This window comes from Martes martes (genome assembly GCF_963455335.1).
Source record: "Martes martes genome assembly, chromosome: X".
NCBI classification, from domain to species: domain Eukaryota; kingdom Metazoa; phylum Chordata; class Mammalia; order Carnivora; family Mustelidae; genus Martes; species Martes martes.
Window position 1 is genome coordinate 96,492,694 of NC_137897.1, and position 16,275 is coordinate 96,508,968.

The 16,275-nt window shown below is 38.1% G+C and overlaps 1 protein-coding gene across 3 annotated transcripts in view; it reads right to left on the reverse strand.

The window, feature by feature from the left end:
- Positions 1-16,275, reverse strand: part of TENM1 (teneurin transmembrane protein 1) — a gene marked incomplete at both ends in the record, with an annotated part of 555,572 nt that overhangs the window by 245,175 nt on the left and 294,122 nt on the right. For all 3 annotated transcript variants that reach the window (XM_080831205.1, XM_080831204.1, XM_080831203.1), the window contains 4 exons: positions 3,071-3,271; positions 7,235-7,429; positions 8,724-8,825; positions 15,243-15,453. In XM_080831205.1, coding sequence (XP_080687331.1) covers positions 3,071-3,271; positions 7,235-7,429; positions 8,724-8,825; positions 15,243-15,453 — 709 coding nt within the window. The remainder of the gene's footprint in view (positions 1-3,070; positions 3,272-7,234; positions 7,430-8,723; positions 8,826-15,242; positions 15,454-16,275) is intronic.

Below are 16,275 nucleotides of genomic sequence, written 5' to 3' on the forward strand. Positions count from 1 at the left end.
TCTTGCCTCCATCTGTGCTTAAATTCCCTTATATCAAGTTTTCATCACTTTTCACTATATCCTCCAAACTACTTTCAGAGTGATCATTTTAAAATACAAACACAGTTAGGGCGCCTAGGTGGCTCAGTTGGTGAAGCACCTGCCTTCAGCTTGGGTCATGATCCTGGGGGCCAGGGACCAAGTCCCTCTTTGGGCTCCCTGCTCAGTGGGAGTCTGCTTCTCCCTTCCCTCTGCTTCCCCCCGACTCACACTCTTTTTCTCACCCTCCCTCTCAAATAAATAAAGAAAATCTTTAAAAAAAATAAAGTATAAACATGGTTATGATATTAACCTCTTTAAACCCCTTCAATGGCTTTCCCATTGTCCTCAGGCTCAAGTCCAAACTCATAGGTGTGGTATACAGACCCCTTCATGATCTATAAAGTCTTTTGTGACCACTTCCTAGACCTTCAGATAATGTGAAATACACCTTGTGCATTGCTTCTGTCTCTCTTTTAGAGCACTTAGTGAGAGACATTTAAAATTTTTGTTCACAATTGTCTCCTCAGCTATGGATATGTTTCATTGCCTCACATGCTGCCAGGGACATAATAGGGGCTCAGTAAATGTCTGGCAAATGAACAATTAAGTGAAGAGGTTAGACCACTGCAGTGGCTTTCACCTATGGGCAAACCATTTAATGTCTCTGTGCCTCCAAGTATTAGAATCTCTAGTGATGCTGAGGCAGAAGGACTAGAAACCACCACATCTATGAAAGACCGAAGAAGATAACTCCACACTTTCTTCCACACCTAATCTTCTATGGGACTATCACTTTTCCTCATCATTTGATTTGTTTGGGTGGGTAAGGGTGATTTGAGATGAGGGAGGAGTGGGGTAGGGTTTAGGGTAATTCATCTGGAAGTGGGGAGGGGCAAGTGTAGAGGCATGTTCATAATTAGTCCTTTCTTCCTCTTCTGAGTGATTTCTGCTGATAGGATTGGTGCATGTTTTTGTGTATTAGGTGGAAGAGGTGGACTGAGGAAAAACAAACTCTCAGCACAATGAATTTCATGTTGATACATTGGAAATACAAATATTTGAATTTGTACAACTGGTGATTGGTATATCGCCAAAGGTTTTGCCCAATTCTGAGGCACCAGGAAAAGCACATACAGATTTGAGTGGCCTTAGGGAGAAATTGTATGATACAGAATCACTATTCAACTAATAAATACAGTACAGTGGTTAAATGTTTGGAATGTGAAGCCAGAATACCTTAGTGCAAGGTTAGGCTCTGATAACTACTATGCAGTTGACTTTGGACAAGTTAATTTAACCTCTCTGTGTCTCAGCTTCCTCCTTTGTAAAGTGGGCACAATGACGGGACTTACCTCACAGGGTTGTTATGGAGATTTAAAAAAATACATGTACAACACTTAGAATAGTGCCTATTACATAGCAATTATGTAAGTGTGTGCTTTAGTAATAATGCAAATGTTAACACTCTTGTTTTAAACTTGAAACTCTAGACATACTATGTCTGACCCATGAAAGGTTGGAAGGGGTTCAATAACATTCAGCAAGTAAATCAGTACTCAGTTTAGAGCCACAATACCCAGCTACTTTCTTTCTCTAACCATCTTCTAGTTTGTTCTATGTGTCTCTTCCACTAGACTATAGGCTTCTCCTGTGCAAGAAAGACATCCATCTGGTTTGCCACTATAGCCCCAGCACCAAGCACCACACCAAGCACATAGCAGGCACACATACATCTGTTCTGTAAATAAATGAATAATTTTTAAGGTCTGCATTTTAGTTATTATTACATTGTCTTTATCATTTTATCCATTTCTGAAACTGTAAAATGCAATCCTCTGTCCCATATTATTTCTATGTGAGGCAACACAATTTTGTAAAAAATTATGTCAGAATTAATGCTCTTAACAGAGGGATTTTCTTGTTTCTTTACAGCATGAGACTATAGACTTTTTGGTTCACAAACAAATTCAGTGGTATAAGAAGTCTCATAGAGCTTCTAATCTTTCCTGTTTAGCACATGGCATTTTATATCCTCCAAAAAATTCATAGGCAGAGGTTCCATAGGAGTTATTATTTATTAATTCTACTTATTTAATGAGCACATGGCCTGAGGATAAGGAAAAAAAGTATAAAGAATGACCCAATATTTTTAGTTTAGGTGGTGGCAAAACAAATCATGTACACAAATAACTATATCACGATGCCAATTTTACTCTCTTGCAATGAGTATGGTAGGGTTTTAGAGGCTCCTCTCGATGTGATCAGGAGAGGTTTTATAGAATAGCTAAAACTGTAATTTGTCTTGGTGGATGGGTTGGATTTTCATAAGTGGAAAGGTACCTCAGCATTCCCTGCTGAGGAAAGGGCACAGAGAAAATGTGAACGTGTGATGTATTGGGAGTGAACAGAGCATATGAGAGCCCTTTCGCAGAAAGAGGGATTTATGCAGGAAGCAGAAGTAGAAGACAGGCTGGAGACAGAGGTTTGGAATAGTTTTTGGTGGGCTTTTGATATCAGCCAAAGATATTTGAAGTTTGTCTCTAGACAGTGGAGATCTATTGCTGATTTTAAGGTAGGGGATAGGAAAATGACAGCCGAGTTGTGGGAATAGTAATTGGGTGGCAATATGGCAAGGTATAAATAGAGTTCCTGAGCTTAGTTCTGTTTTTCAGTGATGGAACACCCAGCGGAAATACTCAGCAGATGACCGGAAACGAAGGATTATTTGAGTTTGAGGGGGATACTGATTTAAAATAACCTTTAGAGAACCGACAGTGGGAGACATGGGAAAGGATGAAATGACTGCAGGAAAATGCAGAATGAGGACAGAGGTTCAAATCCAGATTGACAGCAACAAAAGATATAATTACAAGTCCAGTAGTATGTTGTTTATGAAAACCCAGTCAAATACTAGCCTAGGAAACACTTGGAAGTCCCTTATGACCCATGAAGGCATACAGATCAGACTTTGAGAGGTACCACCATAAGACAAAGACCAATGAGGATTTGGGAGTGTAGGAAGGAGGAGAAAGAGGTAACTCCAATGTACCTGTTGAGCAGTCAGATCCTGTCCACTTGGGATCACAGCTGCACACTCCAGTGTCCAGAAGAAAAGTCCCGTGTCCTGAGCACTGCTCTTGACAAATAGGAAGTGGAGTTTCGCAGTTGACTCCTCCCCAACCAGTAGAACAGTGACATTCTCCTTTTACACAGATGCCATGGCCAGAACACATCGGGTCTAAGCAGTCCTCTGAAGGTGCCAAAAAGGAGGAAAAAAGAAAAAAGTGAACAGGTGCGGCCTATATACCTTAGGATAATGAAACTGAGATACGCACACTGATTTCCTACTATGTCATTAATACTGTTTTAATTAGGTAATAACATGTCTCATGCAAAGGCTGGATTCAAACCTGAAGACTATTAACACTTAAAAATATGGGAGGGTATCATAAAGGCTGAATCCTAAAATTAGAAGATGAAGGAAACGGAACACCTGGGTGGCTCAGCTGGTTAAGTGGCTGCCTTCGGCGCAGGTCATGATCCCAGTGTCCTGGGATCGAGTCCCACATCAGGCTCCTTGTTCCATAGGGAGACTGCTTCTCCCTCTGCCTCTGCCTGCCTGTGCGCTCTCTCTCTCTCTCTCTCTCTCTCTCACTCTAACAAATAAAGAAATAAAATCTTTTTAAAAAAAAAAGAGTCTCTCCCTCCCTCCGCCCCAAAAAAAGAAGACAAAGAAAACCATACATCTGTTGTGTAAAACTGCGAGCAACGTGTAGTACTCCCACACATATGGGTGGGTGTTCCAGTGTGGGCCTTTGATAGGGATTCCTCAGCTTTGTAAAAAAGCCAAAGAATTTTTGGGGAGTCCTTCCTTGTCTTTTTTGAAATTGGAATCACAGCTCTGAGAAATGGCTTTCACTTGATGTGACTAAAGAAGATATACATAATAATTACACAGAGAATATAAAATAAATAAGTAAATACATAAAATATACAAATATACTACATACAAAAATATGTCTACAAATATAAAAATATATAAATATGAAAACATACATATCTTTTCATAAAGTTTAGATCATTAGGTATTAAGTGACCTGACTGCTGTTGTGTGAAAACATGCAATATAATGAATTTATTATAATCTTTCATTAATTTCTTGGAAGCACTGAAAATGCAACATTGTAAGCCTAATTTAAAAAAAAATTGAAGTTTTTTTTTTTATGCCTTTTCCTTCCATCAGGATGCTGTGACATAGTTTTCAGTGTTTTAGAATATCACAGACACAATTCTATTTATCTCTGATTCTGTGAGTTCAGAGATTTTTGGACACATTCTAACAAAGGTATAAACTCTTTTTTTTTTTTTATTTTTTTTATTTTTAAAGATTTTATTTATTTATTTTACAGACAGAGATCACAAGGAGGCAGAGAGGCAGGCAGAGAGAGAGGAAGGGAAGCAGGCTCCCTTCTGAGCAGAGAGCCCGATGTGGGGCTCGATCCCAGAACCCTGAGATCATGACCTGAGCCGAAGGCAGAGGCTTTAACCCACTGAGCCACCCAGGCGCCCCCAAAGGTATAAACTCTTAAGAGTAGATCTCTGGGGCACCTGGGTGGCTCAGTGGGTTAAGCCTCTGCCTTCGGCTCGGGTCATGATCTCAGGGTCCTGGGATCGAGCCCCGCATCGGGCTCTCTGCTTGGCGGGGAGCCTGCTTCCTCCTCTCTCTCTCTCTCTACTTGTGATCTCTCTCTGCCAAATAAATAAATAAATTCTTTAAAAAAAAAAAAAAAAAGTAGATCTCTGTGTTTGCCTTGGGGAAAATTGTTTTGTGCTTTTAACTGAGTGACCATTCCAGGGAAAACGACAAGGTTGATTTCAGATTTTCTATTCTCCCAATACAAATAAGATGAGACTAAAATAAGTCCCCATAATGAGGATGTATGCTTTGAATTACTTTTCCCGCAGTGGAAACAGACTGACAAAAACCTGCCTTCATTGGCAAGACAGGTCTGGTCTTGGGTGTAGCCTACTGTCCTGGAACAGAGTAAGCCTAACTAAGCATTATTATAATTAGTGCTATTGTCATTACAATTAACCCCAAATCTCCAGGTCTTAGCACAATTCTTTACTACCTGAGTTAATCAGCAAATAAATACTAAAAGGTACATCTACTTTGATTTTGTTCATTGTTTGAAATTAAAGGGAAAATCTAAAAGTACAGAATATTGTTTTAGAAGGAGGTCATTTTGTTATATTAAAACATAACAACTTTAACGAACAAAATGAGATTGAATTTAGTATAATTTATTTTATTTTAAATTTTATTTATTTATTTATTTGTTAGAGAGAGAGAGTGAGCGAGCACAGGCAGACAGAGTGGTAGGCAGAGGCAGAGGGAGAAGCAGGCTCCCTGCCGAGCAAGGAGCCCGATGTGGGACTCGATCCCAGCACGCCGGGATCATGACCTGAGCCGAAGGCAGCCGCCCAACCAACTGAGCCACCCAGACGTCCCAGTATAATTTATTTTATTAAAAGACCACCTTCAATGAGTAAGTCAGTCACTTAGATCAGAGGCATGAAGTCATATGTCTGAATGGGCCAGGAGGCAGGCTACATGACATAGACAAACTGGATGGAAGAAGCCAGTGTGTTGGGAGTAAACTGGGAGAAGTATCCAGTTTAACAGAAACTGCTGCTTCTTTATTCCAGGTAATCATCACCATGTAGGAACATGGGCCCGGTAGTACCAGTTTTCCAGTTGTTCAAGAGACGGCAAAAGAGAGGTTTTTATAGGACATTTCTCTGTTTTTATATTTCGGCAACTGGATCACATTAAAACAACAACAACAAAAACACTACCGCTATCACCACTGTGTGAAACAAACAAAATCCACCCATAAGCCCAGTTCAGCCTGTGAGTTTCCAGTCTGTGGTCTGACTTAAATATTCTTTTCTACTGTATTTGACAAGTTCATACTGTTAAATACGGTGAGCATTCTTCCTTGCTATCTTGGTTATTCCACAAATTTTCTTAGTGACCCCTAGAAGGGAAATGTAAGCTAAGCCATTTTTCAGTTGCTCCCAAATTTTAATTAGAAGGGTCTAAATTAATTAGGTCAAACATTTTCATTACAAACTGTAGGTGTTGTGAGAGATACCATGTTTTGGTGACCATGCATATGTCCACATAACATCTGACTTTACAACTTAAATATAATGATTGTGGTTGGATCACCATAAAAACAATTTCCAGAGGTACTCTTGTACCCTGTCTAGGCCCAACACCGTTCATTGGAACAGATATAATCTTCACACCAAAAGTCTACTATTGCTAATGGGAGGTGGAAAGCTAAATTATTAGAGCAGAATGAGATTAAACCCTTTAGAATGCTGTGTAATTGTCTTAATGAGCCATCTTTAAAAAGCAATTATAGTGCATTTTCAGCAGCTTCTTTTCTGAACAACAGTTGTGATGAGACCATCTCCCATGGTAATGGTTTAATATTATTTCTGAAATCAGTCTTATTTGAGGAATGTGGCATGAAAAAGGTCTGATTACTAGTAAACTTATTTTCCAATGTGTCTCTTTAAGTGAGAAAACTATTGCCATTTCAAACTACGTTTGTGCGTGTGTGCATGAAGGTTCCTTTGGGGTGAATTGTAACATAAAGGCACTGCTTTGAAACTCATTAGTGGTAAGTTGGCTTCCTTAGGCACGGAGGTCAAGTTTCAGCATGAGTTACGTAAAAATAAATAATATAAAGCAATGATAATAATGGTAATTACAAGACGCTCCCAAAGAAAACATTCAATGAAATGGTTCCAAATGTGCATATATTATTATTTTTATCATGTGCTTTAAAGTATGATGGAGCCTAATGTACTGTGTAATAATGAAAGTATATGAATTAGCACCTAATATCATCAATATGGAAATTTTCAAGTTATAAAACAGTGTTAGAAATGAGGGGGGAAGCACCATTTTTCCTTACCGATCTGCAAGTGTCACAGACACAGCCTCGTGTTAATATTAGAGACTGTCCGAAGAGACATGAACTCCCCCGACTCCAGCCCTCTGCTCCGTGTACTAAAGACATATTGAACATTTACAGCTTGCAAAGATGACTTGCATCTCTACTAAAAGCACACAATGACACTTGGACAGTTTGGCGAGAGAAAAGCCTGAAGCAAGAGATGAAAATGGGGCTCTGACCTTCCTCGCATATTTCTCCTTTGTAGCCTGGCACACAGATGCAGACTCCCATGATGCAGGTGCCGTGACCGAAGCATGTTGGGTCAATGCATTGCTCTTCTGGTACGTCACACTCTGGCCCCTTCCAGCCATTTCGGCAGACACAGTGTCCTTTCTCGTATTCTCCATTCCCGCCACACAGCACAGGGCACGAATCTGAAGGTTGGCAAATGAACTTGTAGTGTTCTCAGAAACTTTTAAAATCTCCGAAGGGGCAATTCTCTATTGATTCTTATATAATATTTCAGGCAAAAATTTGTATTATTTCTGTCTTAGCCTTTATTAAATAGGCAAGTGTCTGTGATTGCAAACAGAATTTTCCTCTTAAGGGTATGGAGTAAGGATAAGTGACAAAAATATAAAAATTATGTTAAGAATTTGCCTTTGATCCCACCTATTATTATTATTATTATTATTATTTCAAGCTAGGGTTTTTTTCTCTTATGGCTTTTCTTCCTCAGACAGATGTATACCACTTTTAGAAAGAAAAACCCCCAAAGTGTAAAAACTGATAAATAGGGAAGTTATTCATGTTATAAAATGTTATCTTTAAAAAGTTATACATTTAAATAGATTTATGCTGGACAGATGTCTACTCCCATGACACCGCGTGCAGACCTTTATTAGAATACTTTGCTTTGCCATTGTTGGTTCCCTATTAAAACTATGGGCTCCTTGAGGGCAGGGCCTGCATCTTTTGTCTTATTCTATTTTTAATACCAGCCGTCATCTTTATTTCTCATCCCCAGACTTGCAAGACCTATCATGCTCCTGGGAAGCCAGCAAGTGCTATAGAATACTCAGCTGTGCAGAATTTAATCTAAGGAAACGGAGTGGCTGGGAAACCTGAGATAAAAGCATTAGCAGACTGAGAACTGTAAGAATATACTGAAAATGAGCAGAAAGCATCTCTACGGTAATAACTGTAAGCCTATGGGGAAACACGGTGTGACATACCTAAAGCTTTTCAATAATTAAACTATGGCAAGTCTAGGAAACAGTAAAGTTTGCCAAGTTTAACTTATGACTTGCCAATTTTTACTTTCTAAGGCTACTTACCGGTTCGGTGACTGCCTGTCCCTTCCGGTTTACATGGGTCTGTGTATAAGCAGTTACAGATGTCCTAGGTACAAATTCCACCTGTTAGGCAACCCTGACTATTTCACCTCTTTGAAATTGTTACTTTGCCCAATAAACTGGGAAAACAGTAGATCTACCTCACCGGGCTATCACAGTAAGTATGAATCTGAAGAGGTAACAGAGTGTTTAGAACAGTGTCTGGCAGGGTAAGTACTCAGCTCTTGGTTGTGGTGGTGGTGGTGGGGCGGATGCTGCTGCTGCTGTTGTTACTACTACTGCCACTTCTCTTCCTCCTCCTATTGCTACTGATCCTGAGTTCTCAAAGGACATGTATTTCCCTAAACCAACTGGAGTAACAGAGCAACATTACCTCTTGCACAGTCAGGCCCAAGGAATCCTGGAAAACAATGACAATGGCCAGAGATACACTCTCCATTTCCATTGCAATTGGTTGAGCAGTCATCCATTATTTCTAGTAATAGAGAGAAAAAGAAAAAAAATGAGTAAACTTCCAGGCTGTAGTGTCCTTAATTTTTTTTTAATTGCAAGAACTCTGGGCTTGTAACGGTCTTGCCCTCTGCTGTCTTGGAGCACTTACTATTTAAAATCAGATGCCAAAGATTTTTGCAAGATGTCACATGCAGTACCAAATTATTAAAAGGGCCCTGGAATTGCTGAATTAGTTATTCAAGAGTGAAACTAAAAACCAACCCTTATCTCTAAAGTACATAAAGGGTCTAGATGAATTGTATTCTTATGAGACATTCACAACAAAGCTAAAAATGTCCTAGGATTATAGGACATTTCTCAAAAGCGGAATGGGCTTAAAATTGCAACCCAAAAGACTCAGTTTACTGTTTATTTTTCAAATTTAGGTTGTAGCAAATAAAAATTTTTTTCTCTAGTATCTTAAAATGTTTAATCTACCATCTTGACAGCTTAAATATGATAATCAGTATTTCATTTTCATTAATAAGTGACAATGGAAGGCTTTTAAAGTAAGTGTTCATATTAAATTCACCACCACTAAAAGCATTAGAACCTAAGTATTTTGTTGAGAAATGCTTTCTTGACTGTAAATGCTTATCAGTTCTCTGCCACTAATTTCCCTTCAATCCATTCTTAGAGAAGAATAAGCATCAGGGGAATTGAGAAGGCTTTGAAGGTGCCCATAGGTAGTTCTGGTGACATAAAGATGTACAGTGTGACAGAACTTTGATAAGTCTTGTGGTAAGTAACTTGGCTGAAAGGGTATGATGTTACCCAAAAGTCAGACTCTGACAAAAATAATTTCTAGTTTAAAATTGCATTTGGATAAAATAAAATCAAATTCCAAGTCCATGAACTATTACGGTATGTGTGCTTTCTTCTTTCAGTTTTGTTTTTTTCTTAAATAATCTTCTCATTACTCCTTCTGGAAGTTTTCCATACTTAGCATTCTTGGATTCAGAGTTTTATGTTCTGGCCCATTAAACTCATACTTCTCGTATGTACCAATTTTTCCTTTGCAGTCCGAATTATCTACTTCTTTTAGTTTCACTTGCATAGGCTATTTCCAATTGGAAGGAGATATTCTAGGAAGTGGTCTTGGCATCTTCCACTCAACTACGAGAATTTATAATGAGGGCCAAGAAATAACATTTCCTCGATTGTGGCCTTTTGACCACCTGTATCAGGAGGATCACCTGAGGCACTTAAAATGCAGATGCCTAGGCTTCATTCCAGATTTACTGAATCTGAAGGATGCAGCTCAGTGAGTCATATTCTAACAAAAACCTCAGGTGACCCTGCAGATGCTCATCGTATTAAAGCACTGAGAACCAATGCTTCATACAGTAAACTTCCATAGTTAGACAACTGCTGATCTAGACTTCGAGTTCTGCCTTGGGTGGAATAAAAGAGGAAGAAAGTGGTATCTAGTTTATTTGGGGAATTCTTAGAAAGCTGAGAATGAATCCAGTGGCAGAGGAAATTCTTCTTCTCTCCCCCATGTGAATATATCACATGGTTCTTTGCAGGTTTATGATAATCTGTTCTCTGATCCCTGTGTTTGAAAACTGAACTGGATAAGAAATTTATATGTGGCATTTGCTGAACTACAACTGGTCTGGCAGGAATGGAGCATTTGACAAAGAGCTAGCCATTTTTAACTTATTAAAACATTAGTTATTTTCATAAAATCATTAATTTATTTAAAAGGTCATTATGAAGAGGCACAGAGTTTTTTTCATTCAGAGATGGAACAATCATTTCTCTATTTTCTACTTAACCCAACTTTCTTGTACCAAGCTATAGTGGCACTTCTTAGATCTACATTTGGATTTCCCCGGCCCTGGATGGTTAATAGGAGGCCATGGAGGACACATTCAAAGGTAAATACCGTTGAATTCAATTTCACACAAGCTCCTATTGACAACTTTATGGAAGTGGCCTTGTGGGAATGTAGCTTTTGTAGAAAAAAATGTTTAATAAAGTTTGCTATCAAAATAAATAAAAATCCCTCCATCTTATTGACTTATCTAAGATCTGTTCCCTGGGCCCACACTGTTGCACAGAGCTTAACACCAGCAATGCAAGTGAGAAGAGAAGTCAATATAGGGAGGTTCTGGAAGCTGCCACCTCCACCAGGTCTGAAAGAGACACTGGGAGGAGGATGGCTACAGTAGGAGCACGTAAGTAACCAGAGGTGAAAAAGAACGTGTTTTTCTATTTACGTTGGCCTCTGTGAAATTTGGCCTTCTGTCTTTTTAATCTTACTTCAGAATTACTTCCTTGACTGCACTTCATTAGACTTGAGAAGGGTTTTAAAGTTCTGTGCATAAAACTCTGTTCTTCTTCTAGAGTCTACAGCCCCTTGGTATCTGTACCTGCACTGATGACGGGTTTTGTTTCTGGCAGGTTTTCTTATGGGAGAAACTAAAGGTAATGAATAGTCTGATGGAATAATTTTGGTATAAAGGGCATGGGCTTTGGAATCAGACATACTGGATGTCTCAAATTTCAATTTTGCCATTTGCTGGCGGTGAGAGTCTATCACATTATTTACTCATTCCAAGCCTCCATTTCCTTATTTATCATATAAATATCACTACACCTAAGCTATCAGGGTTGTGATGAGAATCAAACAAGATAACTGAATGTAAAGCATCTGGTATAGTGCTTGGGGGCAGAATGGCACTCCATAAGTGGTATATATTATCATGTTACAGAGCAAGTTGGCTGAGATTAGGGGATATTGACAACTCTGTCTATACTACTGGAAAATAATATATATTAATATAGGCCAGCAGCTAGCCTATATTAGTCATTCAATAAATGTTGGTTGTTAATACTGTCTTGATACTTATTAGTAGCAAACCAAATATAGTTAAGATCAATCAACTGATTCTAACATTATCATGAGAGAATGAGTAGCATTTAGCATAGTTAAATGCATACAAACCTTAAATTGTTTAATCAAATATATTAGCCTCTTTTTACTCTAATTAAGATACATTATAAAAACAAAAAAATGGTGAGAATTTAGAATAAATAACTTAATACCTTTGATTTTTTTCAGAAATTTACTTGGATTCTCTTTAAGTGGAATTGCAGAATTGTTTGTGTTGCTTCAGGAGAAGTAAAAAAAAAAAGGAAAAAGCAAATACTATGTTGCATAGGATACTGACAGCTTGATATGTGGATAATAGGAATTCTATCTCAAAGGTTAGCTTCTTTTTGGGGGAAGTAAAGGAGGGGAAAAAAACTTCAAGCATGTTTCTGGGTCTATTGATTTTTGAAAGATTAATAGTTGGGTTAGTGTTTTAAGTTGGGCTTATTGGTAAGGATACCAGGAAGGGAGAAAATCTTCACAAATATTTTAGATCTTCTAACTACTTGACTTCTTAGGAGAAACTCAACCTTTCATAACTCATTGGCATTTGCATTATCAAAATTGGGCCTTGACAGAAAAATACCATGAAAGGTGTATCTATTAAATTTGCTCCATTGATTCTGTGAGCAATGCAAAATAGTGTCATGACTTAAAATATTTTTTCCTATTTTAACAAATATGTTGTCTTTTGAAGATGTAAAATCAGTGGAGTTTTTCTCTAGGGGAAAAAATCATCAGTGGATTTTTATAGCCTTTCTGATTACTTTAGAGGAAAGTTTTTGATAATCTTATGGTTAGAATACCATTTTCTACTGACTCAAGGTCTTCAGCATCAAGTAAAAATAGAACATAATTGTTATAAAGAGCAGATGGTATATCTATTAACAGTCAACACATCTTCCTAAACATATGGTTGAACAGGTTAACTAAAGGATAAAGTGGTGAGAGTTGTGTAGGAAACTGACAGCTGTAAAATATTTTCCCTTCTTTTTAAAGACATGTGTTTTAGGAAAAATCACACAATGAAGTACTGTGTCTATGAGATGTTTCCCCTAAGGGCTCAAAAATTCTAAAAGAAAGGGCATTGAGTGACCCAAGTTATTATCCCTAAGACTCTTCTCTAAATACCCTTAGGTTGTATTTTGAAGGCATCGTCGTTCTAGAACCAGCTGTTCTAAAGAAGAACTAGACTAATGCTAGTTTTTCCACTTCAAAAACCTTTTATTGCTTTTTCTTTTCCAATAGCTCTTGAATTAACAGAGATTCTCTTGCTTACTCCCTATTTCATTGAAGTTGTTCATCGATGCAGCTCTGGTAATATTATAATCCAGGTAATTATTCCTATTGAAAACATAAAAAAGGTACATGGCAAGTATTCTACAGTAGTGGTGCAAATAATGGAGCATTTAAAAAATCGTAATCGGCATTTAAACAACATTAATCACAACAATGATAAAAGCCTTTCTCATAGTGACCTATCTTGAATAAGGACTTTAAGGTAAAATGAGCAGTGAGTTTAAACAACATCTGTATTACTTTATTTTTTTAACATCTGTATTACTTTAATCACTCATCTCTTTCTAGAACTATGCTGTTAATTCAAAATAATAGTCAAGGCAGCTTCCAGTCCCGTCCATGTTGCTACAAAAGTTGGGTATTCATCCTTTCTGATGGAGGCATAATACTCCATAGTGTATATGGACCACATCTTCCTTATCCATTCGTCCGTTGAAGGGCATCTTGGTTCTTTCCACAGTTTGGCGACCGTGGCCATTGCTGCTATAAACATTGGGGTAGAGATGGCCCTTCTCTTCACTGCATCTGTATCTTTGGGGTAAATACCCACCAGTGCAATTGCAGGGTCATAGGGAAGCTCTATTTTTAATTTCTTAAGGAATCTCCACACTGTTCTTCAAAGTGGCTGCACCAACTTGCATTCCCACCAACAGTATAAGAGGGTTCCCCTTTTTCCACATCCTCTCCAACACATGTTGTTTCCTGTCTTGCTAATTTTGGCCATTCTACCTGGTGTAAGGTGATATCTCAATGTGGTTTTAATTTGAATCTCCCTGATGGCTAGTGATGATGAACATTTTTTCATGTGTCTGATAGCCATTTGTATGTCTTCATTGAAGAAGTGTCTGTTCATATCTTCTGCCCATTTTTTGATATGATTATCTGTTTTGTGTGTGTTGAGTTTGAGAAGTTCTTTATAGATCCTGGATATCAACCTTTTTTTTTTGTCTGTACTGTCATTTGCAAATATCTTCTCCCATTCCGTGGGTTGCCTCTTTGTTTTGTTGACTGTTTCCTTTGCTGTGCAGAAGCTTTTGATCTTGATGAAGTCCCAAAAGTTCATTTTCGCTTTTGTTTCCTTTGCTTTTGGAGACATACCTTGAAAGAAGTTGTTGTGGCTGATATCAAAGAGGTTACTGCCTATGTTCTCCTCTAGGATTCTGATGGATTCCTGTCTCATGTTGAGGTCTTTTATCCATTTCGAGTTTATCTTTGTGTACGGTGTAAGAGAATGGTCGAGTTTCATTCTTCTACATATAGCTGTCCAGTTTTCCCAGCACCATTTATTGAAGAGACTGTCGTTTTTCCACTGGGTATTTTTTCCTGTTTTGTCGAAGATTATTTGACCATAGAGTTGAGGGTCCATATCTGGGCTCTCTACTCTGTTCCACTGGTCTATGTGTCTGTTTTCATGCCAGTACCATGCTGTCTTGGTGATCACAGCTTTGTAGTAAAGCTTGAAATCAGGTAACGTGATGCCGCCAGTTTTATTTTTGTTTTTCAACATTTCCTTAGCTATTCGGGGTCTCTTCTGATTCCATACAAATTTTAGGATTATTTGCTCCAGCTCTTTGAAAAATACTGGTGGAACTTTGATCGGAATGGCATTAAAAGTATAGATTGCTCTAGGCAGTATAGACATTTTAACAATGTTTATTCTTCCGATCCAAGAGCATGGAATGGTCTTCCATCTTTTTGTGTCTTCTTCAATTTCTTTCATGAGTGTTCCTCAAGTGTTCCTCGAGTACAGATCCTTTACCTCTTTGGTTAGGTTTATTCCCAGGTATCTTATGGCTCTTGGTGCTATAGTAAATGGAATCGATTCTCTAATTTCCCTTTCTGTATTTTCATTGTTAGTGTATAAGAAAGCCACTGAGATTATGCTGAGTGAAATAAGTCAAGCAGAGAGAGTCAATTATCATATGGTTTCACTTATTTGTGGAGCATAACAAATAACACGGAGGACATGGGGAGATGGAGAGAAGAAGGGAGTTGAGGGAAATTGGAGGGGGAGGTGAACCATGAGAGACTATGGACTCTGAAAAACAATAGAGGGTTCTGAAGGGGTGGGGGGTGGGAGGTTGGGGGAGCCAGGTGGTGGGTATTAAGGAGGGCATGTAATGCATGGAGCACTGGGTGTGGTGCAAAAACAATGAATTCTGTTACAGTGAAAAGAAATTTTTTTAAAAAAGGTAAAAAAAAATAGTCAAGGCAGCTTACCGATTGCTGTGGTTAACACGAACACCTGCTCCATCTTTTTCCCATCATTGTAAAATGCCAGATACCAAGGCCCTTGGTCCATGTACTCTATGAAACCGGTCTCCTGCAGTGAGGTTAAGATCAGGTTCCGAGGCGAGTGCTGGGTATCATCAGAGCCCTTGGAGTCCTGCTTGACCAGTTGTTTTCCATCCATCAGTTTTACAAAATCAAACTGGAACAAATACACACACAAATATGAGCCACTACTTTTACTTCTAGACTAATGAAAAACATTAACTTCAATTGCCCTATTTCTACTTTATACTTCTCTGAGGAAAGCAAAAGAAGAAATTGTTCTTTCTTAAGTATACTTAAATCTGATTCTGAAAAAAACCCCACTATATTTATAAATGTCATAAACCTTTCAGTTTATGTATTTATTAGTATTCAAAATAATTGTCTAAAAATAAGTAAGCCAAGGAATAGAAAAGAATCTTATTTAGTATTAGGCAAGAGAATCTTGATATTTTACTGAAGTATCAGACAAAAGACATTCGAAACCACACATTTCCTTCAAAAATATGACCATAATCTTCTCTACAAATTCAAGAATTTTATAGTTTTTAAAACAACTAAACAATCTAAAATTTGAGAACATTCATCATAATTTACTACCTTTGTGGTAACATATTTAAATATTCAAAGGATTCCCTCCTTTTTTCCCCTAATCAGTGGACAAGCACATGGCACACATTTCCTTGGGCATTTTTAAAAAGGGGGTCACATTTGAATGGCATTCTAATTCCCTGCCTATTCCCATCCAGAAGGTAAGGTTTGGACTGAAGTCATATCTGTTGGAAAAAAAAAAGTAATCCCCTCTTGGTTATGATTCCTTATGCTACTTCTTAGATGGAGCAGGGCCCCAAATGGGTTCATGCAAGGAAGAGATAAGGAAAAAAAAGAGAGAGAGAGAGAAATCAGGTGGCTAACATTTATAGAAGAGCCTTGTAAACCATAGAGGTTTTACATACTTCAGTTATTATTAACAATAACA